The sequence below is a fragment of the Tamandua tetradactyla genome, chromosome 13 (assembly GCF_023851605.1).
Source record: "Tamandua tetradactyla isolate mTamTet1 chromosome 13, mTamTet1.pri, whole genome shotgun sequence".
In the NCBI taxonomy this organism is placed as follows: Eukaryota; Metazoa; Chordata; class Mammalia; order Pilosa; family Myrmecophagidae; genus Tamandua; species Tamandua tetradactyla.
The window spans coordinates 56,937,674-56,950,564 of NC_135339.1; the positions used below are offsets into that span (position 1 = coordinate 56,937,674).

Below are 12,891 nucleotides of genomic sequence, written 5' to 3' on the forward strand. Positions count from 1 at the left end.
GAAAGTAGATTAGAGGTAACCAGGGGCTGGGGGGAGGGGAATGGGGAGTTATTGGTTAATGGTTACAGAGTTTCTGTTTTGGGTGATGAAAGGTTTTGATAGCAGAACATTATAAATGTAATTAATGCTACTGAGTTGTACACTTAAAAATGGTTAAAATGGGTGGGCCACGGTGGCTCAGCAGGCAAGAATGCTTGCCTGCCATGCCAGAGGACCCAGGTTCAATTCCTGGTGCCTGCCCATGTTAAAAAAAAAAAAAAAGGCTAAAATGGCAAAATTTATCTTATATATTGCCACAGTCAAATAAATATCAAAAGGGCATAACATTTTTTTTTAGTGAGACAAAATCATTTCATTTTTTAAATTTCTTTTTATTGAGATAAAATTCACATAACATAAAAATTCACCATTTTAACTATTTTTTTCATCTAACTATTTGAAAGTATATAATTAGTGACTTTCAGCACATTCTCAGTGTTGTACAACTACTACTCTCTAATTACAGAACATTTTTATCGCCCTAAAAAGCGACCCCATACTCATCAAGCAGTCACACCCTATTACCCCTTTCCCGAGCCCTGGACAACTACTAATCTGCTTCAGCACCTATGGATTTGACTATTCTGGCCAGAATCCTACAACATGTGACCAGCTAGTCTCCTCCATATAATATAATGTTTTCAAGGTTGTGGTATGTATCAATAAATCATTCCTATTTAGAATAATATCTAAAAGGGCATAACTTTCTGAATACTGTGTCAAATATTACGAAGATTTTAGTATATTCAGATGTACTAAAAGCCAAATGGGTAAATACAGGCATTCTTGGAATTGGCAAAGCATGTCGTTTTGTACAATAGTTACCCTGGGCATTTAAGTTACATAAAACCAGAGCCCCTCCTTTCATGAGTTTTATCAATAGACCTCTGTTTAATAGAGAATTTGAAACAATGTAGAGATTAGAATGCCCATCCTCCACCCTATCCACCAGCTGCCTCCAGTGACACAGAAACTGTCATCGCTACTCAGACCCGTTTATGTGAGTCTTGCTTGGTTACTGTTGGGTTCATGGAGAATGCCTCAAACCATCAAATTACAATGTAGCATGCTGTATGTTGGACATAGTACATGGTCCTTCCAGATTCCTATACTTATTAGTTTTACAAAGAAATCTTGGTATTACTGCTTGACTATTGAACAAGAGATAAATTGCACAGTGAATATATTTTCTGGCTTACATTTGTGTGACTGATTTTTAGCTTTGATCAGTTTGTTGTTCAATTATTTTTATTTTTCTTGCAATTATCTCTTTCATCTGACTAGTCATCACTAAAATAAAATGCTCAGCCTGTTTTGTGATTATCATCTTACCAGATGATTGCAATTACTTTTTTACTGAACCTTACGACCCCTCAGCCTCAAATCAAATTTACAAACTGCTGTGACTCAGTAATTCTTCAATCACAATCCTTAAAACCACTGCATATCATTAGATAATTTCCTACTTTTTCACCTAAGATATTTTTTTTTACCTTTTATTGCAGAAAATTTCAAGTAGCAAAGTAGAAGAACAATAACATAAATTCCCGTATATGCATTATCAACAATTGCATTATCAACATAGCATCAACAATTATCAACTCATGCCTAATCACGTTTTATCTATATGCCCACCTCACTTATTCCTTGTTTTCTTGACAATATCTCAGATTTCATTTGTAAATATTTCAGTATGTATATCCAAAAGATAAAAATTTCAAAAAAAATCACAATCTATTTGTCACATTAAAAAAATACATACTCTGTAACGCAATGATACTTGGAACCTTGAGTACGGTATGAGATTTTGTAGGTTTGTCCAGAGCGATTCCTCGATAAATCCCAGAGTGATTTGAACAGTGAATAAAAAAGTATTTGCAAAGTCCCCTTGGCGGAATGGTGAGAGAGGGGGAAAATTCAACTTCCCCAAATGGAGAATTCTTGATATTCTCACGAGCAGTGGGACAACCAAAGCAGTAGGCTGAGCCCCCAATCTTGGAGTTTGTTCATAAGAAACCTAACCCCACAAAGGATAGGCTAAGCCTACGTAAATTAGGCCTAAGAGTCACCCTCAAAAGAACCTCTTTTGTTTCCCAGATATGGCCTCTTTCTCTGCCAACATGATAAGTAAACTCACTGCCCTCCCTCTCTCTATGTGGGACATGACTCCCAGGGTTGTGGACCTTCCTGGTAACATGGGACAGAAATCCTAAAATGGGTTGGGACTCAACATCAAGGGATTGAGAAAACCTTTTGACCAAAAGGGGCAAGAGTGAAGTGAGACAAAATAATGTGTCAATGGCTGAGAGATTCCAAACAGAGTGGAGAGGCTATCCTGGAGGTTGTTCTTATGCATTAAATAGATATCACCTGTTTAGCTAAGGTATAATGGAGAGGCTGGAGGAAACTGCCTGAAAATATAGAGCTGTGTACCAGTAGCCATGTTTCTTGAAAGTGATTGTATAATGATACAGCTTTCGCAATGTGACTGTGTGATTGTGAAAACTTGTGTCTGATGCTCCTTTTATCTACCTTATTGACAGATGAGTAAAACACATGGATTAGGAAGAAATAAATAATAGGGGGAACAAATGTTAAAATAAATTTAGTAGATTGAAATGATAGTGATCAATGAAAGGGAGAGGTAAGGGGTATGATATATATGATTTTTTTTCTGTTTTCTTTTTATTTCTTTTTCTGAATTGATGCAAATGTTCTCTGAAATGATCATGATGAATATACAACTATGTGATGATATTGTAAGTTATTGATTATATAAGAAGAATGGAATGATCATATGGTAAAATATAAAAAATATATATGTTCTGTAATATTAACATATCCAGTCAGTATTCAAATTTTTTTCTATTGTCTTTTATACTTTCTTTGAATTAGAATCCAAACAAGGTCCACATATTGCATTTGGTTAATACATATTTTAAATCTCTTTTAATCTATAGGTACCTTGTCCTCTTTTTTACCCTGCAATTTATATGTTAAAAAATTGAGTTGTTTGTCTTATAGTTTTTTCTTCAGACTGGATTTTGCTGACTGCATTCCTGGGTGTATGTCTATCAGAAGTGCATAATAAATGGTTGTCCCTCTTTTTGTGATGTGAGATGATTGTTGCTTAGATTCATGATGTGATTAGGTGTTCACAAAATGGCGGTACTCTTTATGTAGTTTTATTTATTAGCTGGAGTACTTTAAAGAAAAACTTCCCTTTTAAATGGTCAATTATTTGATTATTCTGTGGTACAGTTTGTGGAGCAAAGGCAGGTTGAGTGTTGATATTTTACCCCTTTTTATTTATTTGTTTTTGGAATAAAATATTAGTTCCAAAGGTAAACAATGATTTCTCTTTAGAATCATTATGAACACATGGATTTCAACTTATCTGATGTGTTTCAGTACATTGCCATTGTGTTTATTACTGCTCAAACTTTTACTACTTTGGCTAGTGGGAAGCACTTGAAATTGGCTCCTGAGTCCATCTGACATGATTTTAGCAGTTTTTGATTACTTCCTTATTTTCTAGGTATGACAAGATGTTTCATGCTCATCTTGTACATTTCCTGCCCTATACCTGGAATCAGCCATTTTTACAAATACTCCTGGTTCCTTTTACTGGAAAATAGTATTTAGAGTTCACAGTCTTGGTCTGAGTAGAACATAATATTTGAGTAAAGACCTAAAGAGAACCAGGAAATGATCTATGTAGATATTTAGAAGAGCATTTCAGGCAGAGGGATCAGCAGACTCAAAGACTCTGAGGCTAGAGCAGAAGGAGCCGGAGGGGGAGAGGAGTAGTAAAGGAAGTTAGAGAGGTGATGGGTTTGGCTAGGTAGGGCCTAATAGGTTGTTTTACTTTTTTTTTTTGCATGGGCAGACATTGGGAATCGAACCCGGGTCTCCAGTAGGCCTCAGAGGTTGTTGGAAGGACTTTGGTTTTTCCTGGAGTGAGATGGGAGCCATTGAAGGGGTTTGAGAAGGAGGGTTTTTTTTTTTGTTTTTAACTAAATCACTATAGGTTGTGGGTTGAGAATGGACTGAAGAAAGGTCAGGACAGAATCTGGGAGATCAATGAATGAGGAGAAGATCACAATAATCCAGGTGACAGGTGATGTGGCTTGGACCAGTGTGGTAGCAGTTGAGGTAATGAGAAGAGGTCAGGCTCTGGATATCTTTTTGAAGGTTGAACCCACAGAATTTGCTAAAAGATTGGACTTGAGTTGTGAGAAAAAGAGCATTTAAATGTGACTCTAGGGTTCATGACCTAAGACAGCAATGATATGAATGGCTTCTTTTCTATGGGTCATGCATCACGTGTGTATGTGTGGGGGTGAGGGGGGTGGGGTCAAAGGTCAGGAGGGAGACTAGAGATGGGTCGGGCAAAGGCTTACAAAAAGAGTAGCTGTTTAAGCTGAATCAAAAAGGATATGTAGGAGAACCAGGTGGACAAGAGGGGAAAGAGCATTCTGGGCAGAAAGAACTGCTCGTGCAAATGTAGAGTCATGAAAGGGCTCTGGAGTGCAGGGACCTGTGGCAGGAAATGAGTCTAGAAAGGTAGAGAGAGACCTTGCATATTCCATGGTAAGATTTGAATTTATTTTCTGGATGATAAAGAGACTGCTTTTCTAAGCCTGGGGATAACACTGGGCAGCAGTGTGCAGGATGGTTTAGAGGGGACGAGATTGGCAACCAAAACTACCCTGTTGGTACTGTTGAAAGGAACAAGTCCCAAGAGTAGAGTTGTGGTTAAGTACAAGTATACTGAAGTCAAACTAACCTGGGATAGAATACCAGCTCTATCATTTACTATCCATGTACATTTGGTCAAATTACTTAAATCTTTCTGAGCTTCTACTTCCTCATCTGTAAAATAGGGATAATAATGGTACCTACTTTATGAAGTTAAAATGAGTTGATATGTGTTAGAACATTTGGCCTGGGGCCCTGGCACCTAAGAAGCTGTTAATTAATTTTAGTTATTTTAAAATTATTTTTATTTTGTTGAGGGACTAGCCACTGGGGGAGCTATAGCCTGACTATTGGTCCTCCCACTTGGCACATGCTATTTAACTTGGGGAAGAAAAAATGGTTATAAGAGGGGAATGTTTATAGATTGTGTTAGTTGGGAGCCTAATAGGAAATAGAAGGCATCTTTGAAACAGGATGAGTCAGGAGGGTTTATTTACAAAGTGACTATTTGAAAAAAACATGTGAGTGTAAGGGCGCCATAAGGCACTATGAAGAAGTGGAAGGGAGGATGTTGCTAGTAGTAGTCTCAATATTACCATCTCTAGGCTCAGAGGGACAAGAGGAGGGAATATTTACCAGATCTTAGAGGGAAAGATTTAAATAAAGTCAGCGGTCTTGAGAGAGGCAGACATCTTCCATGGAGGGACAGGGCCAACTCAGATCCTTTCCCCCAGTCTCTGATTTCCTGGCCAGCTCCCCAGTGGCTGAGCCCAGCCAAAAGCCAGGGGCACGGGGACCTGTTGATGTGATTGATCTGATAGTGTAGATAGTGTAGGAGACTATATTTTGAGGGGCAAACAGAAGGTACCCAGAACAGACTATCATGTTTCTTTCTTTGGGCACTGGAGTCAAACTTTAGCTGGATTTGGAGGAAATGAAACAACCAGACAGGGTTTATCTTTGGGGTTAATTGTTAGAAGAGGACTGTCTCTGTTCACTGTGAATGGCTAATTTCTGAACTTTTCCTGATGCTGTCCCCTGAAACAGATATAGGTGTGGAGATTAGGACCCTTTATGACTGTAGTGACCAATCCTTCTAGACTAAGATTTCTGTGGTTCTTGGACTCATCACAGGAAATGGAGAGATGGATTTGAGAGATCTCAAGGAAGAGATTACAAGATTTTGTAATCAATAAGTCGGGGGAAGCAGAGGACTAGGAAGACTCTTAGGTGACTGGGTCATGTGTGTGATGGTGGTACTATTAACTAATGTCAGAAATACTGGTGGGAGCAGGATGGAGGTGAATATATAGAGTTTAGTTTTGATGCTAAGTTTGAGCTGCTCGTGGGAAGGATATTCTGGTGATATGGAGATAGAAGGTAGATGGAAATATGAATCTAGAGCTCATGGGAATGGACTGGGCAAAAGTGCAAAGTTATGGGAGTAGGAGTTATGAATTAGTGAGAATAAATGAAGAAAACAAGGCTATGGATGAAATTCTAGGAAATAACATTTTTGAGACATAGGAGAAGAATCAGATATGACGATCATCCTGGAAAATAAGAATGGAGAAAATTTCAAGAAAAAAAGAAGGTCAACAATGGCATATTCTATACCATAGAGATCAAGGAATATAAAAGCCAAAAATTGGTCTTTGGATTAGAGACTTGGTGATCTCAGAGAGGGCAGTTTCTTTGGTGTGATAGGAGGAGAGAAATCAGAATGCAGTAGAATGAGGAGTGAATGGAGGTCAGGAAGGAAGGGAAAACATAGACCATGAGCTCATGAAGCTTGTTTGTGAAGGAAAAGAGAGGTATAGGCTGATAGAATGCATTCGTTTTTAAGAATGCTAATTATTTAAGTAGTGGAAGAACCAATACAGTGGGAGTGGTTGAAGGAGTAGGAAAATGAAACTGCTATCCTTCAAAGAACTCATAAAAGACCATTTCATAGTCAAGAAAAAGAGATAAATATCTTCACCCCTTTCTAATAACTCATTCCATCTCTCTGAGTAAAGTTTCTACTTGTAATTACAAGTAATAAAATTAATGATGATGATGATATTTTTTGTTCAAATACAAGATTGTATTTCTTGAGATAAATTCTCAGGCCTTTAAAAAGGCATGCAATGTCCCCATCTCGTCTGTAATTATTCTTACCAGGAAGGGCTCTAATGTTTACTTAGCTGTAGTGATTTTATAATGCTGAGAAGGTGTGAACACATATAACAATGTGATTAAATTGCAGCATGGAGCATGTTAACATAAAAAGTATTAAATGTTGGACAGGCCACGGTGGCTCAGTGGCAGAGTTCTCGCCTGCCATGCCAAAGACCCAGGTTTGAGGTTTGATTCCTGGTGCCTGCCCATGCAAAAAAAAAAAGGTATTAAATGTTGTCAAGTGGTTATATATGTATGAATTGGGGGCTAAAACTGTATTTCTATTATTTTATGTTCAATTTGGATGAACTTTAAATTTTTATGAAATGTTAATTTTTATAATGCGCTTTTACCTCTTCTCATTGGACAGAGAGTTGGGCACTAGAACACTTTGCTTTTGATTGTCTCTCCCTGTATGATGAAAGTGAAAGAATGAGTCAATTCTCATTTTCAGTCAATAATGTGATGTCCAAATGAAACTTGACATGAGTTGTTTCGAAGTTTAAATTTAGAAATAAAGAACTGCTGAGGCTCTTTGTAAATAGAGAAGTTAGGATCTCATTGAAATGTTCAACTACTTTTTTTTTTTCCCTTCTCCTGCCTAACTCCTCATTCACTCTGTATCTGCCCTTTGATCATTCTTTTTTTCCTTTTAGCTTTGATGGTCTGGTTTCCAATGTGCAGTTCCTGTGATATCTTATGGGCATATTCTTTCTCAAGTTTTTGTCTAAAACCAAAAATCAAAACAGTAATAAAACCACTATAAAATGGTTTATATTTAAAAAATATCCCATCATATGACTTAAAAACAATTTTGCCACAATAGGACCAATACCAAACCAATATTCTTTGTTAAGAGATAGAGTCTAGACTTAAAAAGGCATTGAATTTTTCATTTAGCATAATTAGTTGTTATTACTAAATGCTGTAATATTACTAAGTCCTGTAATTATGACTCATATAATAAGACAAAGAATGAGTCTTGCTATGCAAATTCAGGTTTATTGAAGAATGAAACATTTATTGATTATCTGCTATGTGCTGGGCACAGTGCAAGGTAATGAGGATGGCTAAACTAAAAAAAATAAGCCCTGTCCTTATTAAAGTATGATTGAAAATGTAATGGGGAATGGGTTTTCTATATAGAGTAAAAGACAGCTCTTAATGGACACAAATTTAGTGGTTTGTAATGAAGAAAGTATCTTATGGTATAATTTGTTTTAGACACAAATCCTCATGCTGGAAAGGCAGCGTATCACAGTAGATAAGGCATGAGTTAGGAATCAGGAAACCAGGTTCACATTCCTCCTTTGCTGCTGTTCACTCATTAATTCAATCATTCAGCAATCATTTACTGTGAGCCTACACTGTAGGAGAAACTGTATTAGGTGCCGGGAACATGGTAGTAAATGAGAGACCAATTGTTTGCTCTCTATATGAACATGAGCAGGTGTTCAACTTGTTCATACTTCTACCCCAAAACCTTGGGTTAGACTACATGTCTGCAGTCTCTCTCAAATCTAAAATTCTCAGTTTTGTGACTGCCCTGTGGAGGGAGAGGCTGTCCAGGTGCCCTTGGTCCTCACATGTTTTTCTTGGACTCAGCTCCCTCTGGGAGTGGGCTAACACTTGCCTTCAAAATAACTTCACATACACTGTTTTTAAACTGTTTTGATCAACCTCTCAGCAGCATTTAGGTCATTTTGTCAAAGCCTGGGTGTGGCAATTCATGCTCATAAGATTTCAGAGGTAGGAGGTCAAAGTTTGGCAAAGGTAAATGACTTTCCCTAAGTAACAGCCAGGCAGAGGTTACATGCAGCACCTCCCTCTGCGGTCCCACCAGGCCTTCCAGCCAATACCCCGGCTATTGCCTGGGTGACCTGTGGCTATTTTGGTTTATTGAGCCACAAAAAGAGATTGCTTGTCAAGGTATTGGAAGTGATTGGCTTCATGGGGCTGGAGGAATTGTTCTTTCCTCTCACAATTTTTCCAGTGGGTATCAAGGTAGGGAGTTTCTTAATTGCCTTCAAAATTGCAATAAATAACTTTTTTGCTTGCAGCCAAGAGGAATTTTTCAAGGTAAAAAAAAATGGACTTCTATATCAGAGAGGGAGAGATCGAGAATAGAACAGAGAAGCCTCCATGTAGCTTTAGGGAAATGAGCTGGACTCCTCGGCCAATCTGTCCTTCCTAGTCAATGAAAAAGACATGGGGTTTGCGGTTCCTTCCGAAACGGGGCCGGCTAATTTAGCTCCTCCCACGAATCCGAGGGTCTGTTATATCTCTGTTCTTGAGTACCTCTCTCGCTAAGACCGACCACAGCTAGAAGAGGCTGGGGGGAAAAAAACGAGGAAAGAGGAAGAAAACAAACGCTGCCACTTATGGAAGATAAAAAGGGTAAGAGCAAAATTGATTTGATCCGAATTCTTTAGGAAAAAAAAAAAAAGAGGGAAAATTAAAAGATCAGATCAAACGCATGTACTTGAAAGAGCAAGAGGCAAAAGCCCTGAATGAACTTTTGCACCCTCTTCTTCTTAGAAGAGTCAGAAAAAGAACTTTGGGAAACTTTTAAGGAAGCAAAGCCTGGGATTGTTGTCAAGGACGGCTCTTGGGCAAGCTGGAGGTGCTCATGAATATTTATTATCAATTTGTATTCAGCTCTGGTTTTTTGAGAGGCAAATGACTTCTTCAGTCCCTTGGCAGTTTACGAGGCGGCTGTCTCATCTATAGTCAGGACTCATCTTGCCCCTGATCGGTACCTTAAACGTGTTTGCTTAAAGATGCTGTGCTCCCTGCGTAGGGGATTTGTTTTGTTGTCGAGTTTCCTGCGTGCTTTCCTGTTGTGAAATTAGCCAGGGCTTCTCTGTGGGGAGTTTGAGAAGTTAATGTGGCAAGAGGCTGTCACAATAGGACCCGAGAGTCTTGCACAACGACTGAAAGATTTGGGGGATGTTTTGGGGAGTGTGTGTTGTGGGGAGGGGTGTGGGGCGGTGGAGGGACGGAGGGGGAAAGAAACAGTTCGATCTTAAAGAGCAGTCTGACTCTACTGTGAGATTTTTGTCTAAAAACTACGAGAGCAGCTGGGTTTGCACAGATGGTGTGCAATCTTTTACCTCTTTTGGGCATTTTCTGCCAGGAAGGAGAGCTGGCGCTTGCCCGCCCGTGGGAGCCAGAAAGAATCTCTGCAGCAGTGTGGAGCTGCCTGAGTTCCCCAGACCGTCCTCTGGAGTGTAGAGTCACAAACCTTTATCATCTCTCCGTTCGGGTATCCCTAGAGGTTTCTATCATACAGAACACGGAGGAGTAGGTTGAGTAGCCAACATATTTCTTAGTAATTATAATAATGACAGCCATTAACATTTACAAGTCTTTACACTGTGCCATGTGCTGCTTTAAGTGTGGTAAATGTGTTATTTATTACTCACCTCAACCTTAGGAGGTGTTATCATGATCCTCCCCGTTTTCCAGACTGAGGAAGCTTCGTTGGGCACGTATACTTAATATGTGATGAATTTGTCTGACACAGGACCTGAGGGCTTTTCCACCCCCTGAAGGCCCCCCTCTCCGGTGCCCTGACATTGTCCATTCCCTGGTTGCAAGTCCTTGAAACCACTGGAGAAATGTCAGTGATGAAATCACAAGGTTGTGGAGGAATTTGTGTTTTCAATCAAGTTCACATAGATTTTTATTGTTTAGTGCTCGTGGCAAGTCTTTATAGTAGAGAAAAAGGTATTGTTACTATAGCTTTTAGAAAAGGGAGAAACTGAGGCCAGGAGGGGTTTGGTGACAAGGATCATAAAGCTAGATGTCCAAACTCCAGACCAAACCACAAAATCCTCCACCTCTGGCTCCCTTTCTAACCTGCAGAGTGAACCCAGTCAGCGCTGAACTTATACCCCCACCCCCCAGCTGGGCCTTGTTGAGCCACTTTCAGTTCCCCAAAGGTACTTGCTCTTTTCTTCACCCTTGGACTGATGTATGCTGCTTTTCTTTACATTGAAAGCCTATCTGACCATCTCCTTCCCCTGTAGTCTGGAACCAAGCTCCAGGGTGGCACCTAGATTTGAATCCCAGCTCTACTGTTTACTGTGTGTCTCAGTCTCCTCAATCTGCAAAATGAAGATAATATGTACCTCACAGGACTTATGTAAGGAATAAATGAGGACTTCATACAACTTTCTTTGAACAGGACAAGACGTGTGGTTTTTGCTCTGTAAATATTCACTGTCATGATTACTCCTTCAAGCCTCATCTTGGTTTTTACCCTAGCTTTGAGCCTCCTCTACCCCTTCAAGCCTAGATTAGATCCCCTCTTGGATGTTTCCCCAGCACCTCACCACTTACTCCCATAGCCGTGCTCATCATACTGGGCACAATGCTACATCCCTGCCCTCTGTATCATCTCATTCACACACTATAATTTCTTTACCCACCTTTGCGTCTAAGATGTCTAATACAATGTGTGGCACTTTCTGGGCATGAAATGCATATTTAGTAAATTAAGCATTATTATTTTAGCTGATGCTCATCTGAGAGTCAAGAGACTGATTTAAAAGGTACTCTGAATTTGAAGTAGGGCCCCTGCTGGTATGTATACCTCTTTTGTACAATATGTAAAGACATATGTGAAGGGTGATATCCACTTATCCCTCTAAGTGAAAAGAAAAAAAAATTCGTCCTTTCTAGATGGACCCTCAGAGCTGATGCAGCCCCATGCCAGGGCTCCCGGTGTGGCCCAGGTAGCTCTTGCTGAACTTCAGCCTTTGCTTTCCCCTCAGTCAGGGGCCAAACTGCACAACCTTAGAGATTTTAGATACTTCACAACACAACCTTACTATCTCTGAACAGAACATCTGGTTCCATAAATAATATCTCCAAAGTACCGTTTTATAGCAACTTTACTGTCCGAGAAAATGAATTCTGATAATGGAAGATAAACAAACACTGCAGAGTCTGGCCTTGGGTAAAATCATAAGTGCATTATATTTGTTTCCAGCACCCTGCCTTTCCTTTTCCTGGCACGCCTTTAAACCTATTTGACACATATTGTTGTGTGTCTACCATTTGTGAGTCCCCATGCCAGATGATTGGGATATCAACAGTTTGTTCACAGTCTAGTAGGGAAAACATCATATACCTGTACCACTAACTCTAATTGAAGTCAGACTGTGTGAGTGCTAATAATAATAGCTAGCATTATTTATTACATGCCAGACACTGATGTTTTATATGCATTGTCTCACATAATCTTCACAGGAAATCTATGATCAAGGTTTCCAAGCTGACAGCTGTGGAAAGAGGTCCTTTGACTGAGGTCACAGAGCTAGTCCTCAGAGGGTGCATTTGAACCCTTGGAGTTAGACTGCCAAGCTTGGAATTCTAACACATAAGTTTTTCTCCCTTCATAATGGAAGTATAAGGAAAGTGCCATGGGGAACAGAATAATGAGTGGTGACGTCCGGGAAAACTTCTCAGTGGATGGGACAGCTCAGTCGGATCTAGGAAGATGAGCAAAGTCTGGTGTCCATGACCAGCCTTCTTCCGCTCCCAACAGTGCTTTTTTTTCATTTTTACCAAAATTCAGAGTAAAAAAGCTTCTCTTTTTCCAAGTTCTGAGGAAGCAACCTATTTACATGTCTGTCCTCAAGATTTGAAGGCTGAAGTTGAAAGTTTCACCTTAACTATGAGTTTGGAATTATCAGCCCAGTAATCAAATGCACCTTTACAAAGTAGTCCACTGCACACGATTTCCTTAAATCAGGATTGTCCTCCCTGGTAATTAGGCATACATGGTAAAGCTTTTTACAGATGACTGTGACTGATGTGGTTTTTATTTGGTCAAACCATATTTTAAGAGTGTTTCCTCCATTTTGTTCCCTTTCTGATTGCTTTTCCACTCTATAACCAGTGATCATGCCCCAAAGCTTTGAACCCCCGCCTATTACGCTTTAGGACGTGCTAGTCTTTGCTAAAGGAAAACGAGGCCCATGG

General features: G+C 39.5%; 1 protein-coding gene across 9 annotated transcripts in view; it reads left to right on the top strand.

Annotated features, from left to right (window-relative positions):
• ENTPD1 (ectonucleoside triphosphate diphosphohydrolase 1) overlaps positions 1 to 12,891 on the top strand; it is a 219,492-nt gene that overhangs the window by 90,129 nt on the left and 116,472 nt on the right. The window contains exon 1 of one of the 9 annotated variants that reach the window (XM_077125573.1): positions 9,040 to 9,297. The exons of 7 other annotated variants lie outside the window; for them this stretch is intronic. Coding sequence is in view for 1 of the 2 variants with exons in the window: in XM_077125570.1 (XP_076981685.1) it covers positions 9,282 to 9,297 (16 nt within the window). In the remaining variant the exon portion in view is untranslated. Of the gene's footprint in view, positions 1 to 9,039; positions 9,298 to 12,891 lie in introns of those variants that run through there. One more of the 9 variants, XM_077125570.1, reaches the window with a different exon arrangement.